Source organism: Sturnira hondurensis, unplaced genomic scaffold (genome assembly GCF_014824575.4).
Source record: "Sturnira hondurensis isolate 20B ecotype Veracruz unplaced genomic scaffold, ASM1482457v3 Scaffold0018728, whole genome shotgun sequence".
Taxonomy (NCBI): Eukaryota; Metazoa; Chordata; class Mammalia; order Chiroptera; family Phyllostomidae; genus Sturnira; species Sturnira hondurensis.
The window spans coordinates 15,473,963-15,493,290 of NW_028091359.1; the positions used below are offsets into that span (position 1 = coordinate 15,473,963).

The 19,328-nt window shown below is 36.3% G+C and overlaps 1 protein-coding gene across 4 annotated transcripts in view; it reads right to left on the bottom strand.

Annotated features, from left to right (window-relative positions):
- NF1 (neurofibromin 1) overlaps window positions 1-19,328 on the bottom strand; it is a 233,814-nt gene that overhangs the window by 142,451 nt on the left and 72,035 nt on the right. For all 4 annotated transcript variants that reach the window (XM_037069749.1, XM_037069751.1, XM_037069750.1 and 1 more), the window contains exons 12-14: window positions 13,928-14,059; window positions 7,208-7,342; window positions 3,667-3,780 (exon numbers count right to left, since the gene is read on the bottom strand). In XM_037069749.1, the coding sequence (XP_036925644.1) occupies window positions 3,667-3,780; window positions 7,208-7,342; window positions 13,928-14,059 (381 nt within the window). The remainder of the gene's footprint in view (window positions 1-3,666; window positions 3,781-7,207; window positions 7,343-13,927; window positions 14,060-19,328) is intronic.

Consider the following 19,328-nt stretch of genomic DNA (forward strand, 5'->3'; position numbering starts at 1 on the left):
CATTCAATTTTATGACTATTGTGCAAAAACTTAGTATCATTAACTGACACTTTAAGAGGCAAATTTTGTTTATAGTTTGACAAAATATTTTTTTAAAATATTGAAAGAGAACGTGTTAACCTTTTCCCTGAGTTAATAATTATTTCTTTTTATGTTCCCTTATATTTTTTACTTTCCTACATATATGCTAGGACAGCTGTAAACACAGTACACTCAACTGACATTTCATAAACACTTTTTCGTATTGCTGGGTGATCTGCATGTTTTATTGAATGTTTAAGAGTTCACCAAGTTGAGATATCATTCTCTTGCATTAAATATTAACCCATTCTCTTATGAGTGAATATTAAAAATTTTCCTAATAGCTTCCTATTGTAAATAAGAGCAGTAATAAGCATGTATGTGTGCAGCTTTTTCCTTTTGAATTGTAGTCAGAGGATTACAAAAATACAGGAATGGAATTTTTTGCACACACACAAAAGGGCATTTGTACAGCTCCTGCCAAATACTGTCAAATATCCTTCCAAAAAGAATGCAAGGAATATACAAACTTATAGGACCAACAGCATGGTACACAAATATAAGCAATGAGTGCTGAAAAATTTTTGGTACAATGAAGTGTACAGTACAAACAATAAAGTAGCTAACCTTAAGTACATATCCCAATGAATTTTCACAAATGTATACACTCAACGTAACCAGTACCTGGATCAACATTATCAACACCGAGAAGCCTTTCACATTCCCTTCTGGTCACTGGCCCCTGACAAAGGTAGCCACTTACTGATTTCTATCACCATAGATTAGTTTTGCCTGTTTCCTATTTATATAAAGAGAATCTCACAACACATTCTTTTGCATTTGGCTGTTTTCTCTCAATGTTATGTCTGTGAGATTTATCCATGCTTTGCACTTAGGAGTAGCTCATTCCTTCTTTTTTTGTTGTTTTAATCGGTAGAATGAATATGACAAAAACTATTAATCTAGTCTACTACTGAAACACAGAAGTTGTTTCCAATTCTTTTGGCTATTACAAATTATGCTATTAATATTTTTGTATGTGTCTTTCAGTAAAAATATAAAAATATATAGTATATTTTCTGTGGGCTACATACCCACTGAGTGAAATTGTTAGGCCCCGTGGTTAGCTTTTGTAGATATTACAAAGCAATTCTGAATGGTGTTTGTACTCTCCTGCTCTCCTTACTTCCATGTATCTCTGTTTTCTGACCTTTCAGCCTCCCTGTATCTCTCCCTGTGTCTCTGACCCTCTCATCCCCGTCTCCTGGTGTCTTCACTCTTCTTCCACGTGTCTTTGCCCCCAACAACTTTATCTACTAATCTGCAGAGTACGTAAGTCCAGAGTATGAATGAGAACACGGTAGAGTCATTTGATATTTTACAAAGCTTTTTATTATTGATTTCTAGATTAATTTTACTGTAGTCACAAAAATAATCCTGAATGACTTCAATCCTTTAGGATTTGTTGAGACTTCATGTGTAAGGATACACTGAATGTTCCATGTGTACTTAAAAACAAAGTGCTTTACTAAATGTATTGCTCTATGTATGTCAAATAGGCCATATTTAATAACTGCATTGTTTAAATCTTCTATCCCTACTAATTTTCTTTGCTTGTTTATTCAATTAGGGTTTTGAGAAAAGTTTGCTAAAGTATCCCACGATGACTGGGTTTGCCTCTCTCACTCCATTTACGTTATATATTTTGAAGCTTTGTTATTAGGTTCATACAGAGTTTTATTTCCTGGATGGGCTGGACCCCTCTGTTATAATAAGATGCCCCTCTCTATTTCTAGTAACGCTTCTAGCTTTGAACTCTGTATCTATTCCATATATCTTACTCCAGTTTTCTAGAGTTAGTGTGTATGATGTATTTTCTCCATCCTTATACTGTCTACCCTCCAGTGTCCCTGTATTTAAGCTGTGTCTCTTAAAATGACCACATAGTAAGATTTTTGCACTCTTAGGTATTTACCCAGGAGAAATGAAAGCATATGTCTGCAAAGAGATTTGTATATATGTGTTCCTAGAATTTTTAGTTTTAACAGCCAAAAACTAGATATTCCATCAAAATATATAAACCAACTGTGGTATAGCCACAATGGAACACTATACAGCAATAAAAAGGAATGAATTTTTTAAAAGGAATGAACTAATGACACATGCAGCATAGATGAATGCCATGAAAGCCATGCTGAGTTAAAGACAGAAAAAAGTATATACTTTATGATTCCATTTAGGTAAAATACAAACTAATCTACAGCAACACAAAGCACATCAGTGGCTACGGGGGAGCAGGGAAGCATGCAGGGAGTGAGGGAGGGAGGGAGGGACCCAAAGGGTCACAAGACAACTTTTGCTAGTGATCAATAGATTCACCTAAGTGACCATTAGCAAGTCAGTAAACTGGTATAGTCATCGATGGAATACTTATCAATAATAAAAAAGAGGGAACTAACACATGCAACAACATGAATGAATGTCAAAAACTTGCTGAGTGAAAGAGGCCATGCAAAAAGAACTATCTTGCCTAAGATCCCATTCGTGTGAACTTCTAAAACAGGCAAAACTAATTTATAGTGACAAAAACCAGACCAGTGGTCTTTGGAACAGGGTGGGTGGGCAATGAATGCAAAAGACAAGCGGAGCTTCCTGGGGTGATGACAAACATTTTAAATCTTGGGGTTTTATATGTAAATCATACCACAATAAAACTGATTTAAATTAGAACCATAATTATCAAGTAATCAATATAAAAATAATTTTTTTGAAAAGTCAAGTGTATTTACACCCACTAGGATGGTTATAATCAAAAAGACAAATAATGGCAAGTATTGGCAAGGAGATCCTGGAACCCCCATGGTGGGAACATAAAAGGATGCAGTTGCTTTGGAAAAGTGTTGGCAGTTACTAAATAAAGTCAAAGAGAGTTACCACGTGACCCAGCAAGCAATTCGACTCCTAACTACACACTTAAGAGATGCCTCCACTCAACAACTTTCACACAAATTTTCAGAGCAGCATTATTTATACCAGGCAGAAAGCAGAAAAAAACCCAATGTGCATCCACTGAAGAATAGATGAAAAAGTTGTGATATATCCATACAATGAAATATTTAGCAATATAGAAAACTGAAAATATGAATGAACCTTGAAAACATGCTAAATGAAAAAAGCCAGATACAAGGCCACATACTGTATCATTCTACTTATCTGAAATATCTAGAATGAGGAAATCTACAAAGACAGAAGATAGCCCAGGGGTTGCCAATGACGTGGGTGACAAGGGAAATGGGGTGACAGTAGGGATGGTTGTACAACACTGAATCGCACACTTTAAAATAGTAAACTTTATGGTACACAAATTGTATCTGAATTTTAAATTCAATACCTATTTAAAAATTCTAAAAGTCAACTACAATTAGAAAAACTTTTCAGCTTTTTTATTGTTGTTCAAGTACAATTAGAATATTTTGAGTTTTTTATTAAGCATAAGAATGTGCACGGTGTTTTGCTATGTGATATAAAACAAGTAAACCCCATCTTTCTCCACTGGTTCATTAAACAGTGTATAGACAAAAACATACCATTCCTAGAAATGACACATCTTCTGACGGATGTCCTGAAACTACACCTGTCACTCACCTCCATTGCTTCCTGAGCAATCTCTGGCATGTGCGACTGAGGGACCAGCTGGACAAGCCCTGTTATTAATTCTGCTGTGCTGCCTTGGGTCTCAGGTCCCTGTTTTCTTGGATTCTGCAAGAAAAAAAGCAATTTTCAATTTTAAAAAATCATTTGACAGGAGCTGAAAAGAGCAGGGAAAGCAGCGTGACTGCTGATGGGTAGTAGGTTTCTCTGGGAATGGTGAGTTCCAGACTTGGACAGTGGTAATGGCTGAACAACCTTGTACACACTAAAAACCAATGAACTGTACATTTCTAAATTGTGACTTTTATGGTATGTGAATTATATCTCAACAACAATGATTGTGAATTTTTAAATAAATCAAAACTGCTTTTGTTAAGGATTCCCTCGGTCTACATTTATACTTGCTCATTGACGTAAATAATGTCCAGGGGAGAAAAATCCTAATTAAAAGAAAACAAAAACTAGGTATTAGCTTTTCATAAGAAATCCTATCAATAACATAACTTTTCTAGCAACACTGCAGTGACGAAACAGTGCACCTCCGTTTGGAACGTACTGGTTTCGATGTCATAATGACTGCAATCAAAAGCAAAGGACACCGGATGCGCACCACGCAAGCCCTGAGCAGCCCTCATCCAGTACGGAGCACCTACCCAACCCAGACAGGGCTAGAACCCACACCTCCAAACACCCATACCTGAGCCCCTTCTATTATGGAAAAACACTGTGTATCAAGAAAAGCAAACTGGAGGTGTATATAAATGCAAACACCTAGCTACTTTAAGGAGACTAAAAGCTTCCTGAAACTTGGGAGCATCTATTTACCCTTCAAGCTACATGGTTCATTTCACTGAGGCCAGTGCAATTTGTGCCCATACTTTTATTTTTGCTAACTACAGATTCTTTCCCGTCATAATGATTAAGGTAAGCCCTAGCATATCTGTAATTCAAAATTGTTAGCCTATTTTCTAACATTATATTAATGCATTAATAACCCAGTAACATTTATATTTAGTCATTAATACTCTGATACCAAAGACATGACAAGTATAAAAGATGATGTTCCCCACTTTCCTGAAGCATGTAGTCTGAATTAAACCAATAAAATAATCAGAGCAATAAGAGTTAGACTGCAAGTGAAGTAAGAACTATGAAGATACCTACAGCACCTTAACAGGGAAACATGGCACAGTCAGGGAGACTTCTTTGGGCAGTGATAATAGCTCAGAATTAGTAGGAATTACTATGTGAAGAGGACAGAAAAGCACGCAGTGGGCCGAGGGGACAGCAAGCGTAAGGGCAGGCATGAAGGAACGTGGTAAGATGGAGGGGGAAACAGGCCGTCGGACGAGACTGAAGACAAGGGAACACAGAATGCTAGCAGTGGAGGCTGGGAGTCAGGTTTGGCATGACCTTGTAGGTCTGTATGGAGCTTGATCTTTACCCAAGAACAATTTCAAGAGGTTTTAAGCTGGGCAGGGGGCATTATAAGATTTGCTTTTTAAAGTGATCACCACAACTCCAGTGCAGAAAAATGATGAAAGTGAGGTAGCAGATGATAAAAACTAAGCAATTAGGATTGAAAAAATGAGAGTAGTAGGATTAGAACAGAGATGGTAGAGAAGGGAGAAAACAGAACTGCATTCCTTTAAGAATACCATGATTAAGATCACTTCATAGTTATTCCTTCACTTCTCCCATTTACTAAGATTTAGAATTTTTATATGAAAAATATGAAATAATTGATGAACCACTATTTTTAAAGTTGTTTAACCACTAGGTGGCAGCAAAGAAAAATAATTTCAATTTTAAACAGCCTTTTTGTGCTTGCTAAATTTCAAACTTGGAAAACAGCAAGTTTTAGGTTCTTGTTCTTTCAACAACAAAATATTTAACACATAAGTCACCAGTGACTTTAGTGCCTTCTCTGATTCTGAATTACAGCAATGTAAACAGAGCAGTGCTATTATACATGACATGCATGAGGGAATAACTTGTGCTACATGACAGAAGAATAAGAAAAAGTGTATTTAATTCATTTTATAGAGTCTCACAGATAGTTTTTATGAAATTTTTCCATGCCAAAGTTCTAACAATTTATTCCATTAGATTCCCAAATCTGGATGGACTCTTCAAAGAGTTCAGAATATCAGAGACCTTCTTTTGGGGTCACTAATCCTTGCAGGGGTGTCCAACCTTTTGGAATCTCTGGGCCACAGTGGGAAAAGAGTTGTATTGGGCCACACATTAAATACACAAACACTAACAAAAACTGATGAGCCCCTCCCCCCCCACAAAAAAAAGGTTTAAGTAAATTTACAATTTTGTGTTGGGCCACATTCATAAGCCCATCCTGGGCCGCAAGTGGCCTGCAGGTTGGAACACCCTTGCAGGAATTCTACCTCCCTCTCCTCTTGTTTCTCTCCAGAAAAAATACTCACATGTAAACTTCTTTTTTTTAATTCACAGGGGGTTCACAGAACTCTTAAAACTACGGCTATCAAGTTATAAACTCTTACAGGTACAGAAATTTGAAAAATATGCCATCAAAATTGAATGCACCTTAGAACTTTTAAGGCGTACTGCTGAACAAAGCGATAACAAATCTTTCTGGATGCTGCTCTCCAGAAACCGGAGAAATTCCACAAAAGTTAAACATGGATCCTATGAACTTCACAATATATTACTGTTACATCTGGGGCATCAATAACATTAATGTTAATGTTAACTATTCTATTAACATTAATATCAGCTAACATTTATTTATGCTTATTATGCATTTATTTTACATTATTTCTAAAAACATGTTAAATACCAATCTTCTTAATCTAAGGCAGAAACTACTGTAACATTTCACAAGAAAATGGAAGCAGAGAGGTTAAGTCACCCTAACCACATAACTAGTCTGTCTCCAGAGCCCATGCTCTCGATCACTTCATACAGCTGTCCTTCCCTGACATCTGTTAGTTCTTCATTATTTTGTGTACCTGACTGATGCTCTCAGGAACCTAATACCATCTAAGGCTGTTAAAAGCTGAGTTAATGACAATAATTGAATGTTAACCACACCCATTTTCTTCTCTTCCTTCCAGGACAGAATTTGTAGGCAAAACCAGTGAAAATAGAAGGTGATAACAACAAAAGAGGAGGAAAGAAAAGCTAAATGGCTTGGCAACAGCAATCGGAGATTTTTAAAAAGCAACCATACAGATGTAGGAAGCACTCTGATTTATGGTTTGCTTCATTACCCTTCACCCCCATTACACGATAATGCCTGAATAATTTATAATCTGGTAACAGGGTAAGGACAAAGAGTTCACCAAAGCATTAACAATAAGGAAAAGAAAAAAGAAAAGTAAAACAATCTGATCTAAGTATATTAGTATCCTCTATGAATTAGTTTTCTTAGTGATGTCCTCAAGCATGATCAGAAAGAATCATTAAGTGATCTTTAGCTAATAACTATATTCAAGGTCTTGGCATTTCAGTTAAACCAAAGTGTAATAATTTCAAGGCATTTCATAAAAATACTTACACAAAGCAAGAGCTTTGGATCTGCATGAATTAGTTTCACCATGGACAAGAGAAGGTACTTATAGCTTCTTGTCTCCAGGTCTGTAGGTTTTTCTTTAAATTTAAGGCTTGTTACTTTTTCCTTAAATGTAAGACTCTAAAAACAAAAACATGACATCATCTTGTAAGAATCAGACATTGTTCAAGATAATAGCTATCCAACTTTTAAAAATAAATCTTAAAAAAAACTTTGGAAAAATAAACATATTTTATATCACCAAATGTGTGATATTAGTAGAAGCATCCAATAGTAAGTATATGGTTAGTGTTATTCAACTTAAAAAATCAAATGAAAATTATTTTTGCAACATTTTAATTATATAATATAATAAAATTTAAGATAAAAATATATTAAAATACTTCAAATATTAAAATATTTAAGAGAAAAATATATTACAATATATTAAAATATTGACTCCTATGTAGACAACAATTGCCAAAATGTAACAACACTGACATTATAAAAATATTTAGTCCATAGCTCTCAAAATACATTAAGCAATGCATCTGACATTCATCCTTCACAGGTATAGACACCAATACTTCACAGAACCTGTGACATTATCAACTGTAAGATGCATCATCACTGCATGGACAAAGAACAAATGACCACTGTCAACTGTCAGACACCAGGTAAATGAGATGCATTCTCAATTTCAGAAATGTTAAAAACAAAAAGTGCTTTTTAGAACTGAGATATGCGGTACAGGCAACCTCTGTATTTAATAGTTTAATTGTAAGTTCACTTTTTCCTTCCATGGCATTCCCTCTCTCTCAAGTTACAGAATATATGTATTTTGCCTGAAGAACAATGGTAAAACAAAGAAAGAACTTTTTGAGAATGATTAATTCATGGAAAATATGTTTAAATCACAGAGATACTGTGCTGGATCCTGTGCTGGCACTATTATTACAGATGTTATTCAACCAAAAATCCAGCAATTATATTCCGGATCCAATACCACCTTTCTCTCTATTCTTAGCAAACATATCCCCTTTTCCTTTAAAAGAACAAAAACTATCTGTTTTGCCATGTATGCCTTTATGTGAGCACATCTACCAACGGATGGAATATTCAGCAGCTATGCACCTGTAATGAAAATGTCCAAGTAAACAGCCTCTCTTCCAAAGGTAAAAAGTGGATATGCACATCTTAAACCCTGTTCTCAGGGTTTAAGTGTGAGTAGTACATTTGTTATTACACCCAAGAACACTGAACGTTTTTGGTTTTCACAGAGGAGGAAAAGTACATATCAATGTCTAAGAATGTCTCTATACAAAAGAAACAGCGAACTTACAAATACCTTTTGTTTTTTGTATTTATAATCTGACCGCAAATGTCTTACCAAATGTATTTAATAAATTGTTTCTACTGTTTGTTCCCATTAAAGCTTTTTTTTCTTTCTAAGGTGAAGTAACACCTTAGATCAAGATGAAAGTTTCACTGAACAAATTTATCTGTAAGATGTAAGTAACTCAGTGTAACTGCCCTTCTGTGATGCAGCCACTGCACAGGAACGCAGATCAGAAAACAAAGAACTGATATAAGGAGACTATAAGGGAGTTAAGGGGCCTGAATCGTAATGGAAAAATACATAATAAAGATTATATATTAAAGAAAAGAATTATCTCTTAATTAGTAATCCTGTCCAAAAAGTAAATAATAATTTCATTTTCTTATCTCTTAATCTCAGGTATCAGCATATAAATTTTGCTCCAGCATGACTGCCTAATATGGAAAATGCAAACAGAGCTTTCAATTCAAACACCTTTTAATTACTGACCATTAGTGGGTTATACAGCAAGGAACAACTAGCTAAAGTTTCTTGTTTGTTAAAACGAAAAGTATATTTCTTAACTAGAAATATATAAAAAATAACCCATTCATTAATTTTTTATATTTTATTTATTTATTTTTTAGAGAAGGGAGAAAGAGGGGAAGAGAAATACCGATATGTGAGAGATCTATCGATCAGTTGCTTGTCACATGGCCCCAGTTGGGGAGCTGGCCCACAACCCAGGCATGTGCCCTGCCTAGGAATCAAAATGGTGACCTTTCGGTTCTCAGGCCAACACTCAATCCACTGAGCAACACCAGCCAGGGCCTTTTGTTAGCTTTTTAATTGATCTTCCATACTGGAGATATTGTACGAGTAGGAATCCAAGTTGGTATACGTACTTTGACCAAAGAAGAGACTCTGTCATGGCCAGGAAAAAAATCATAAATCAGAGTATTTAGACATTTATTAAGAAGCCAGACCAGGCCTGGACGGTGTGGCTCGGTTGGCTGCCATGCCGACCCCCATAAGCTGAGGTCAGTTTCTACTCCCAGGCAGGGCATATGCCTAGACTGTGTGTTCAGTCCTCGGTTGGGGACATAGAAAAGGCAACTGATCGATGTTTCTCTCTCCCCCCACTGCCCCACCCTTCCTATTTCTCAGGAATCAGTAGACTATATTGTTGGATGAGGATTTAAAAAAAAAATCCCAACCATTTTTTAACTTATATGACTAAATTACAGGCATGTGAGGAGATCTGTTGCCCTGACTGTTGTGGCTCACTGGATCAAGCACCGGCCTATGAACCAAAATCTACTAGTTCAAGTCCTGGTCAGGACAGCTGACAGATGTTTCGCTCTCTCTTCCTTCCTTCTTTCCCCGCTCTCTTAAAATTCACACATAAAATCTTAAAAAAAAAAAAGAAAGAAAGAAAGCATTTGCTAAGCATCTTAAGAAGCAAAATATGCAGAAATTATACATATTTGTAAAAATTCATATATCGACTATCAACAGGCTATCAATTTTAAAACAGTAATTTGTGAGTGCTAAGACAAGTATTTCAAATTTTTAAAATACTACAAAAGTACAAATGGGAAAAGTTATGGTTCAATACTCATATGAAAATGGCTGAAGAGTTTAAATGACTGAAAGTTCAACCTAGGACAGTAAGGCAATTTTAGACTGTTTAATAGAAATATGGTATGAGATACAGTAGGTTAACAGATTTAGCCAATTATTACACTACATCTGGAACAATAAAATCAGATCTTAACATACCACTTTAATTGGAAAAAAAAAAGTATTAGGTTAAATGATTTCCAGAACAGAAGAAAACCAGATGGAGAAAGGTTCTGAAAGCAGGTCAAGTAAGAAATTCATTCACTCATTTCACAAATATGTACTAAATGCCCACTGTGGATCAGATACTGTCTACCTTATACCTATAATGTTTACCTTATAGTTGGAATTTCAATTTCTTAAAAACTTAAGTACTTGGCATTATACAAAGTCAACTAAAAATTACTTTGCATTTTATTTATTTTATTTAATAAAACATCAGGGGACTTCTGGTCAAGATGGAGATGTAGGCAGACACACTTCGCCTCCTGGCGCAACCACATAAAGAATTACAGCTAGGTCTCAAAACAAGCAACACCCAGAACTGTCACAAAACTGAGCTGTGTGGAAGTCTGACAATCAAGGACTTAAAGAAGCCACATCCATCCAGGTAAGTAGGAGGGGTGGAGTTGCAAGGGTGGAGAGGCACAGAGACAAGTGGCCGTAGAGAGCTGGCGGTGGCGGAATGTGGGACAGTGCCACATTCACTTACGGTGGATAAAAATTGGGAGGGACACCTTAGGAACCAGTGATCCCAGGCCAGACCACACACAGCCCAGGGTTCCAGCACCAGAAAGATAAATCCCCATAACTTCTGGCTGTAACAACCAGTGGAGCGGAAGAAACTGCCAGATGTTCAGAAGACTCCATTTTAAGGGCAAGTATGTACTTAAAAGGTACTCAAGCCCACCCACTCTGGGATTCACACTAAGTCAATAGCTAGCTGCAAGGGTGCCAGTTACATGTGGGAAGTGGGTGAAGGAAAAGGGGCACATGCCAGGCAAACTTCCAGAAGCCAGACAGCATGGCACTGTCCCCTCTCCAAATCCTCCTCCACACAGAGCCACAGAACGGTGAAGCAGGTTGCCACACTCTAGTGATTACCTAAGGCTCCACCCCACACAATTTACAGGTGCCTTTTCTACGACAGGCCATACTACTAAGACAGGGAGTCAAAGCAGCTCTAACTAATACACATACACAAACACAGGGAGGCTGCCAAACTGAGGAGACAAAGAAATATGGCCCAAATAAAAAAACAGAACAAAACCCAAGAAAAAGAACTAAACAAAACGAAGATCATCAACCTGTCAGATGCAGAGTTCAAAATACTGGTGATCAGGATGCTCAAGGAAATCACTGAGTATGGCAGTAACATTAACAGAAGAAATGCAGTTTATGCTAAGTAAAATAAGGAAAAATCTACAGGGAACCATTAGTGGAGGGGAGAAAGCCAGGATTCAGATCAACGATTTGGAACAGAAAGCAGAAATAAACATTCAACCAGAATGGCAAGAAGAAAAAGAATTAAAAAAACAAGAACAGTATAAGGACCCTCTGGGACATCTCCAAACATACCAACATCCGAATCATAGGGATGCCAGAAGGAGAAGAGGAAGAACAAGAAGTTGAAAACTCACTTGAAAAAAAAAACAGAAAAGAAAACTTCCTTAATTTGGCAAAGGAAATAAACACGTGAGTCCAGAAAGCACAATAAGTCCCAAACAAGCTGGGCACAAAGAGGACCACACCAAGACACATGATAATTAAAATGTCAAAGGTTAAAGATAAAGAGAGAATATTAAAAGCAGCCAGAGAAAAGCAGAGTTACCTACAAAGGAGTTCCCATAAGACTATGTGCTGATTTCTCAAAAGAAGCATTACAGGTAAGAAGGGGCTGGCAAGAAGTATTCAAAGTGATGAAAAGCAAGGACCTACATCCAAGATTACTCTATCCAGCAAAGCTATCATTTAGAATGGAAGGGCAGATAAAGTGCTTCCCTGGACAAGGTAAAGCTAAAGGAGTTCCTCATCACCAAGCCCTTATTATATGAAATGTTAAATGGTCTTAAGAAAAAAAGGAAGATCAAAACTATGAACACTAAAATGACAACACACTCACAATTATCAACAACTGAATGTAAAAAACAAAGCAAACAACCAGAAAAGGAACAGAATCATAAATATGCAGATCCTTTGGAGGGTTATCATCTGGGAGAGGGAAGAGGGAGAGTGGGGGAAAAGGTGCAGGGGTTAAGTATAATTGGTAGGTACAAATAAATGGAGAAGCCAAAGAATTTATATGCACAGCCCATGGGCTTGAACTAAGTGGGGAGACTGCTGGAGGAAAGAGGGTACTTGGTGGAGGGGGGCAAAGAAGGAAAAACTGGGACAACTGCAATAGTATAATCAGTAAAATATATTTTAAAAAATAAATAAAACATCATTGTTTTGCTCTTTTGGCTGTAATTTTTTAGGCTGATAATCACAAAACACATGGCATAGCCAACTTCTCTATCTGAACACCTAGCAAGGGTGTCCAAACTGCGGGCCACATGTGGCCTAGGATGGCTATAAATGTAGCCCAACACAAAATCATAAATTTACTTAAAACCTATTTCTCTGCTCATCAGTTTTTGTTAGCATTTGTGTATGTAATATGTGGGTCAAGACAATTCTTCTTCCAGTGTGGCCCAGACACATCAAAAGGTTGGGCACCCCTGAAGGTCAATAATCCTCCACCACAATTACTGACAACTGAGTAAGAGTGAACTACCACCGCATAAAACCAAAATATATATTGAGCAAGGGAACTTGGAAAAAGAAAAGCATGCCAGGGAAGAAGCTGTTCAAATTATCTTCTAAGTGTGAAGTGGCTAATTTACTGGATAAAACCAATAGGTAAAAACATGCTAGATTTTCATTGGAATGACATGATGTGACTAGATGGTAACTAAGCACAGAAAAGTCAAAGAAAGCAAGGACTTTTCTGAGATAGTTACAATGGGTCATACTTACAGCCACAGAAGCCCACTGCCATGCAAAACAGTGACTGGTTGGCATCTGACCATGTGAGCGACAGCAGCCAATAAGAACAGAAAATAAGAAGCAGAAGACAAAGCACCACCAATCAATGTCAAGAGTTGCCATGTATAATACTCTTGCTATACAAAAATAGCAATATATGACTTCTACAATCCTATAATTAATTGTCTGTTTAAATGGGTCCCACGAGTTTTAAAATTTCATAAAGAGTACTAATTTGTTAGAATACCTAATTTAAAAGTGTTTTTATTAAGTTTAAACACAAACTTCAATATCAAAGTGCCTATCATTTTTAAGAGCTCAGAGCATGTTTGCTGAATTATTTTATTTAAAATAAAAATGTTTAACTTTATTTCTAATTTTGTATGTGTAATAGTGAGCATCCAAAGGTAAACTGCATTAGTAGGAACATTCATTCTAAACCAGAAGTCAGCTTCCCCTACTCACCCTCAAAAGATGAGGAGCTAATCAAAATATTTTGATTCCTAAAGGAAAAAAAACTATTTAAAAAAGTGACACTTAGATTTTTAACATTTTTGTGAGAGAATTTCTCTAAGAAAAATAAGTTCAACTCACTGAAGCAGTGTTGAAAGCAATAGTGCAGTATACAACGTATCACAGTACTTACAGAAAAAGGACACATTTGATTTTCTAAAATAATCAAAACAGCAGGAACAGGAGAAAGACACTGAAAAAGCACGAGGAAGAAGGTGGGATTAAAAATGCATGATCAACCTTACCGGTGCCATTCGTATTGCCGGGTGTGCTCCGCAGCCCTGCACTGCTTTGTGAAGTGTTTCACCAAACATATTTCGAAGTTCAACTGAGTGACAATACACGGCATCAATCTTAGGCCACCAATCCAGTGCAGACTGGACAAAAACAGAGACCATAAGAAAGGAAAAGTACAAACTTGCATAAGTTATATGCTCTGGTTACTACTGTAGTTTGTTTTGTCCTTTTGTGAGAAACTTTCTAAGACCATGCAAACACACACCATGATTTCCAATGTCTGTGAATGAAATCTCTAATTTGAACCATACATCCATTTTAAAATATAATAAATAAGAGACAAATCATCTGCTTCCTGAGCATGATCACATAGTCTCTTCTCACTGATGTTAGTAAATTTGAAAAGCAGTCTTTAGAAAGCTAATTCAATAGCCAAGTGTCACTTACTAGTGTACGGTTTCACACATTTCAGAAACATGTGCATATATATTACATATTTACCAGGTAAGAATGTGATCAAAGCTTTAAAAGAGATTAGTGGTTCAACACAATGTTGAAGGAACATGTGGCAAACAATCACTTATGTGTCTACAATCAACAATGATAATTACAACATCAAATTAGTAAATGAGATAAAGCTATTAGTAAACCTATAATCTTAAACTGATAATGCAATAATGGTACAATACATGAAAAGACTAATGAACACCACAAAGACAAATTGATCATAGCTAAAATGTTTATGAAAACATTTTAATATTTTGGTTTAATCAGTTTAGTCTTGATTCCAGCTTTTAATGCCTATTTTATCTGAATGTGTATCTTTTTTTAAAATTTTATTTATTTATTTATTTTTTAGTGAGAGGGGAAGGGAGGCTGAAGGAGGGGGAGAGAAACACTGATGTGCAGGAGAAACACTGATTGGTTGCCTCGTGCACAATCCCAACAGACCTGGCCTACAACCCAGGCATGTGCCCTGACACAGAATCGAACAGGTGATCTTTCCGTCTGTATGATGATACCCAACCCACTGTGCAATACCAGTCAGTGCTGAGAGTGTCTCTTTAACTTTCATATTTAAATTACTTAATTACTATATTGTGAAAAATGACGATTATAAAAATCAACTACAACTACAAAGTCTATAGTTAATACAAAAAAGGATGAATTTTTACTACATATGGAGAATATGCAAGGAACGGGATGACTTAAAATACAGACTTCAGCTCTGGTTGGTGTGGCTCAGTGGCTTGAGTGCTGGCCTGAGAACCAAAGGGTCATGGTTCAATTCCCAGTCAGGGCACATGCCTGGGCTTCAGGCCAGGTCCCCAGTAGGGGGTGCACGCAAGGCAACCACACATTGATGTTCTCTCTCTCTTTCTGCTCTCCCCTCTCTCTAAAAGTAAATAAATAAATTAAATCTTTAAAAATCTATAGAGAGACTTCAAATTTATAATATTTCTGCTATAGAAAACACCTGAAAGAATAACTAAATTAGTAGGTAAGAGCGATTTAATAGCTTTAGATCCTCACAGGTCCCCTCTTATTCAAAACTAGCTAGTTAAATTCTCAACATTTAAATTCCCTATCCATAATTCTCAGAATATTTTCAGTAGTACCAAGTTATACTATTTTAACTCAAAACTTTTAATTAAAAGCCTATTTACTAGATAATAAATTATACAACCAATTTATAATACATAATTTGAATAGTAAACTACAGTGAGGAAGGGACACTAAAGCTGTGAGGGAAGAAATAATTTGGGGGGATAATATGATTGTTAACTGCTTTTCCTCAACTCTTAGTTTATTAAGCTAATTGCTAAACAAATGATCAAGTTTTAGTTTGGTTATATAATGAATTCTTTAAACCTGAGTCAATCCGGTCATCTAGCTGGCCCAAACAATCAATACAGTATGATTTCCATACATCTACTAAGAATACAACTTGTATTAATCAGCTTAAAATTAAAAAAGCTGAATAATCACAAAAATACATTGAGATAAAGGGTCCTCCTTACTCTACTGACTCCATAATATGATGGTGGGGGCAAAAAAACAGAATTTATTTATAAAAATTGTGTATTTAGCCCTGGCTGGCGTAGTTCAGTGGATTGAGTGCGGGCTGCAAACCAAAGGGTCGCCAGTTCGATTCCTAGTCAGGGCACACACATGCCTGGGTTGTGGGCCAGGTCCCCAGTAGGGGCCACGTGAGAGGCAACCACACATTGATGTTCCTCTCTCTCTCCCTCCCACCCCCTCTCTCTAAAAATAAATAAATAAGATCTTAAAAAATAATATAGTTTTTTAAAATTGTGTATTTATTCTTACATGTTTAAACTTCAGTCACCTTTGAAGAACTTTACTCTCCATTTGATGCAATACACCTATGGAGACATTTTTTCCCACTGCTCAAAACAGTTTTTGAACTTGTCAATTTTGATGCCTTTTAGTGCTTCTGCCATTTTTGTTTCACATCTTCCACATCAGCAAAACATTTCCCTTTGAGGACTTTTTTCATCCAAGGAAACAAAAATATGTCTCTTGGGACAAGATGGGGCAAAATAGGGGGGATGGAGCAGGGGGTCATGCCGTTTTTGGTCAAAAACTACTGAACACTCAACATGGTGTGGGCAGGTATACTCATAAACCACCCATCATAAAATGGCTATAAAAAATTTCAATGAAGCTGAACGCAGCCTCTCACAATACCACCAGCTGGTACAGACACAGATGGATTCCTAGAACACTGACCTAGCAAGGGGAGCCTGTACTACCAGAGGTCCACCATTCAGGAGATAATTCTGGTTTTTTGGTGGTCCCCCCAAAACTGATTAAAGAGATATGTATCCCATATAACATCCTATTAGAATTATTGTCTTTTAAAAAAATTTAATTTATTGGGGTGACACTGGTTAACAAAACCATACAGGTTTCAAGTGCACAACTCAACAAAACATCATCTGCACACTGCATCATGTACCCAGTGCCCAAAGTAAAGTCTCTTTCCATCCCCATTTTCCCCACTTTGCCGTCTTCTACCTTTCCTCATCTCTCCTTCCCTCTGGCTATCACCACACTGTGTCTGTGTCCATGTGTTTTATATATAGAAATCCCTTCACCTCTTGTCACCCAGCCCCTCAAACCCCATCCTTCTGACAGCTGTCAGTCTATTCCATGTATCTATGCTTCTGCTTCTATTTTGTTTGTTAAATTATTTTATTAGATCCCACATATAAGTGAGATCATGTGGTACTTGTCTTTCTCTGGCTGGCTTATTTCACTTAGCATAGTATTCTCCAGACCCATCCATGCTGTTGCAAAAGCTATCTTGCCTTTTTTATGACCAACTAGTATTCCACTACAGAAATTACCACAGCTTTTTCATCTACTCAACTACCGATGGGCATCTGGGCTGTTTCCAGATCACACTACCAGGCATGCCCTATAAAACAACTTGATTTGAACTTAAGATTTGGTGATTTTCATAATGACTAATATTCATAATTTATAAATTCATTCATTTTAAATAAAAGTTAAAGATACACTTTCAAATAAAATAGGTACTAAAAACTAGACACCACATAGTTAGTTAAAATTTCTGTGTTCTGAGCAGTTACTAAATGTGCCCTTTCTGAAACAAGTCCAAGTAGATATTCTTTTTTTTCCTTGAAAACACCAAGTTTATTGCCAAGCAAATGGTAATATTTTTACAGTATGATCAAACTATATGGCAATTCTTCAAGTGATCCTTTAAGTAAATTTTCAAATGCCTTGGAAATAATTTCTTCAACCGAAACCTCTCACCAGGAAGAGACCATCTCATTCTCAGTCTGTGGAGTGACCCACAGTAAACCACAATGAACTGCCGTAAGGACAAAACAGAGTACTAAGGATTACAACCAGCTACACCACGTTCTACTGATGACTAAGATAAATTTGTTCATATATGTGTATATTACTTCTTCAATTTCCCAATTATAACAACATATCTAATTTAGCCTAACAGAATCCTATAAAGAGTAAGAACTAAAACTTACATCTTGCGAGTACAATGTGCTTACAAGGTCTCTTACTATACCACTCAAATAGTGAGTAAATTTTCAGATTTCTTTAAAAGAAACAGTGGCATATTTTAGAGCTAAACACTGTACTTACAAACTGAGTATGGGTATGTTTCACAAAAGCAAAAACAAAACTGCAAATACCATTACTACTTCTAAATAAACTCAACTCCCCAAAACACAGCAGTAAAACTTCGGAGTATATGGTAGTTTTAAAAAATATCTACGAGCTGGCTAAAGAACCATGGAAGAAGAAACTTACGAGGTGTATTGAACCAAGAATCATTCAAAATGAAATCTTACACTACGAATGAATTTAAGATTAAGAGTCCAAATGTGCAAGAAAATGTCATGTGATTTCAAGACAAAATATTTTAATAATACCTGTCTTCAGTGAGATTCTATAATAATTCCATGAATTTACTTACTTTATAAATAGTCTCTTCAGTCAGAAAGTACTTTAGATTCAGTATCTATTGCTCTCAAACCAAAGGGTGGGGACCCCAACAAAAATAATATACCAAAGTCTATAATTATAAAGTATCATTATCAAAAGTATAGCTTTAAAAGACACTTTACAGGCTCAAATTTATACTTCTTTTCAAGCTATTCATCAGAAAGTTACCGATGCTTACTATTTTAAAACTTAATCAGTAGAGATTTTTTTATAGAAATAGAATTCATACGGATGTGACTTCGGATACAGACACACGCCACCTGCGCACATGCAGCACTCGGCAGAGCACAGAGGGACGCACGACCGCTTCACCACGCACACTGAGGCATGCAGCAACTGCCACCCCAGGCATGCTTCGCACCCACAGGGGGCAGCTCAGCCACTTACAGCAGTGCCGAGTCCATGCTTGAAAGTGCTCTATGTATTCAATTGTAGACAAAAATATTTTACAATTAAAGTAACTAGCCACAAAGTACCAAAAAAGTATATACTTGGGTTTGTTAAATACAAGTTTTAAGCATGTATATGAAGCCACCCACTCTAATAAATGGAATCTTTTAGTATTATAAACCAAAGGGAAAATATAATAATCTTTATTTCTTAATCATACATAAGCTTGAGGGAAAATATCACCTTTTTTTTCTTAACAGACTTGAAAGGAAACCTTGAAGGTACAATGTACTGTCTCATTACACTGGTAAAAGTATAAAATTTAAAAGTTTTAAATAAAAACATACCTTCTCTGCAAAGATTCATTAAACTTTCCCTTTTGGACCAAACTGTATTTACTGTTACATCTACCTATAATTTAACTCACTGATACTCAACTGAGGGAGGCACATTCCCTCAGGCAATTTTAGTTGTTCATATGTTTGGGGGTGGGGAAAG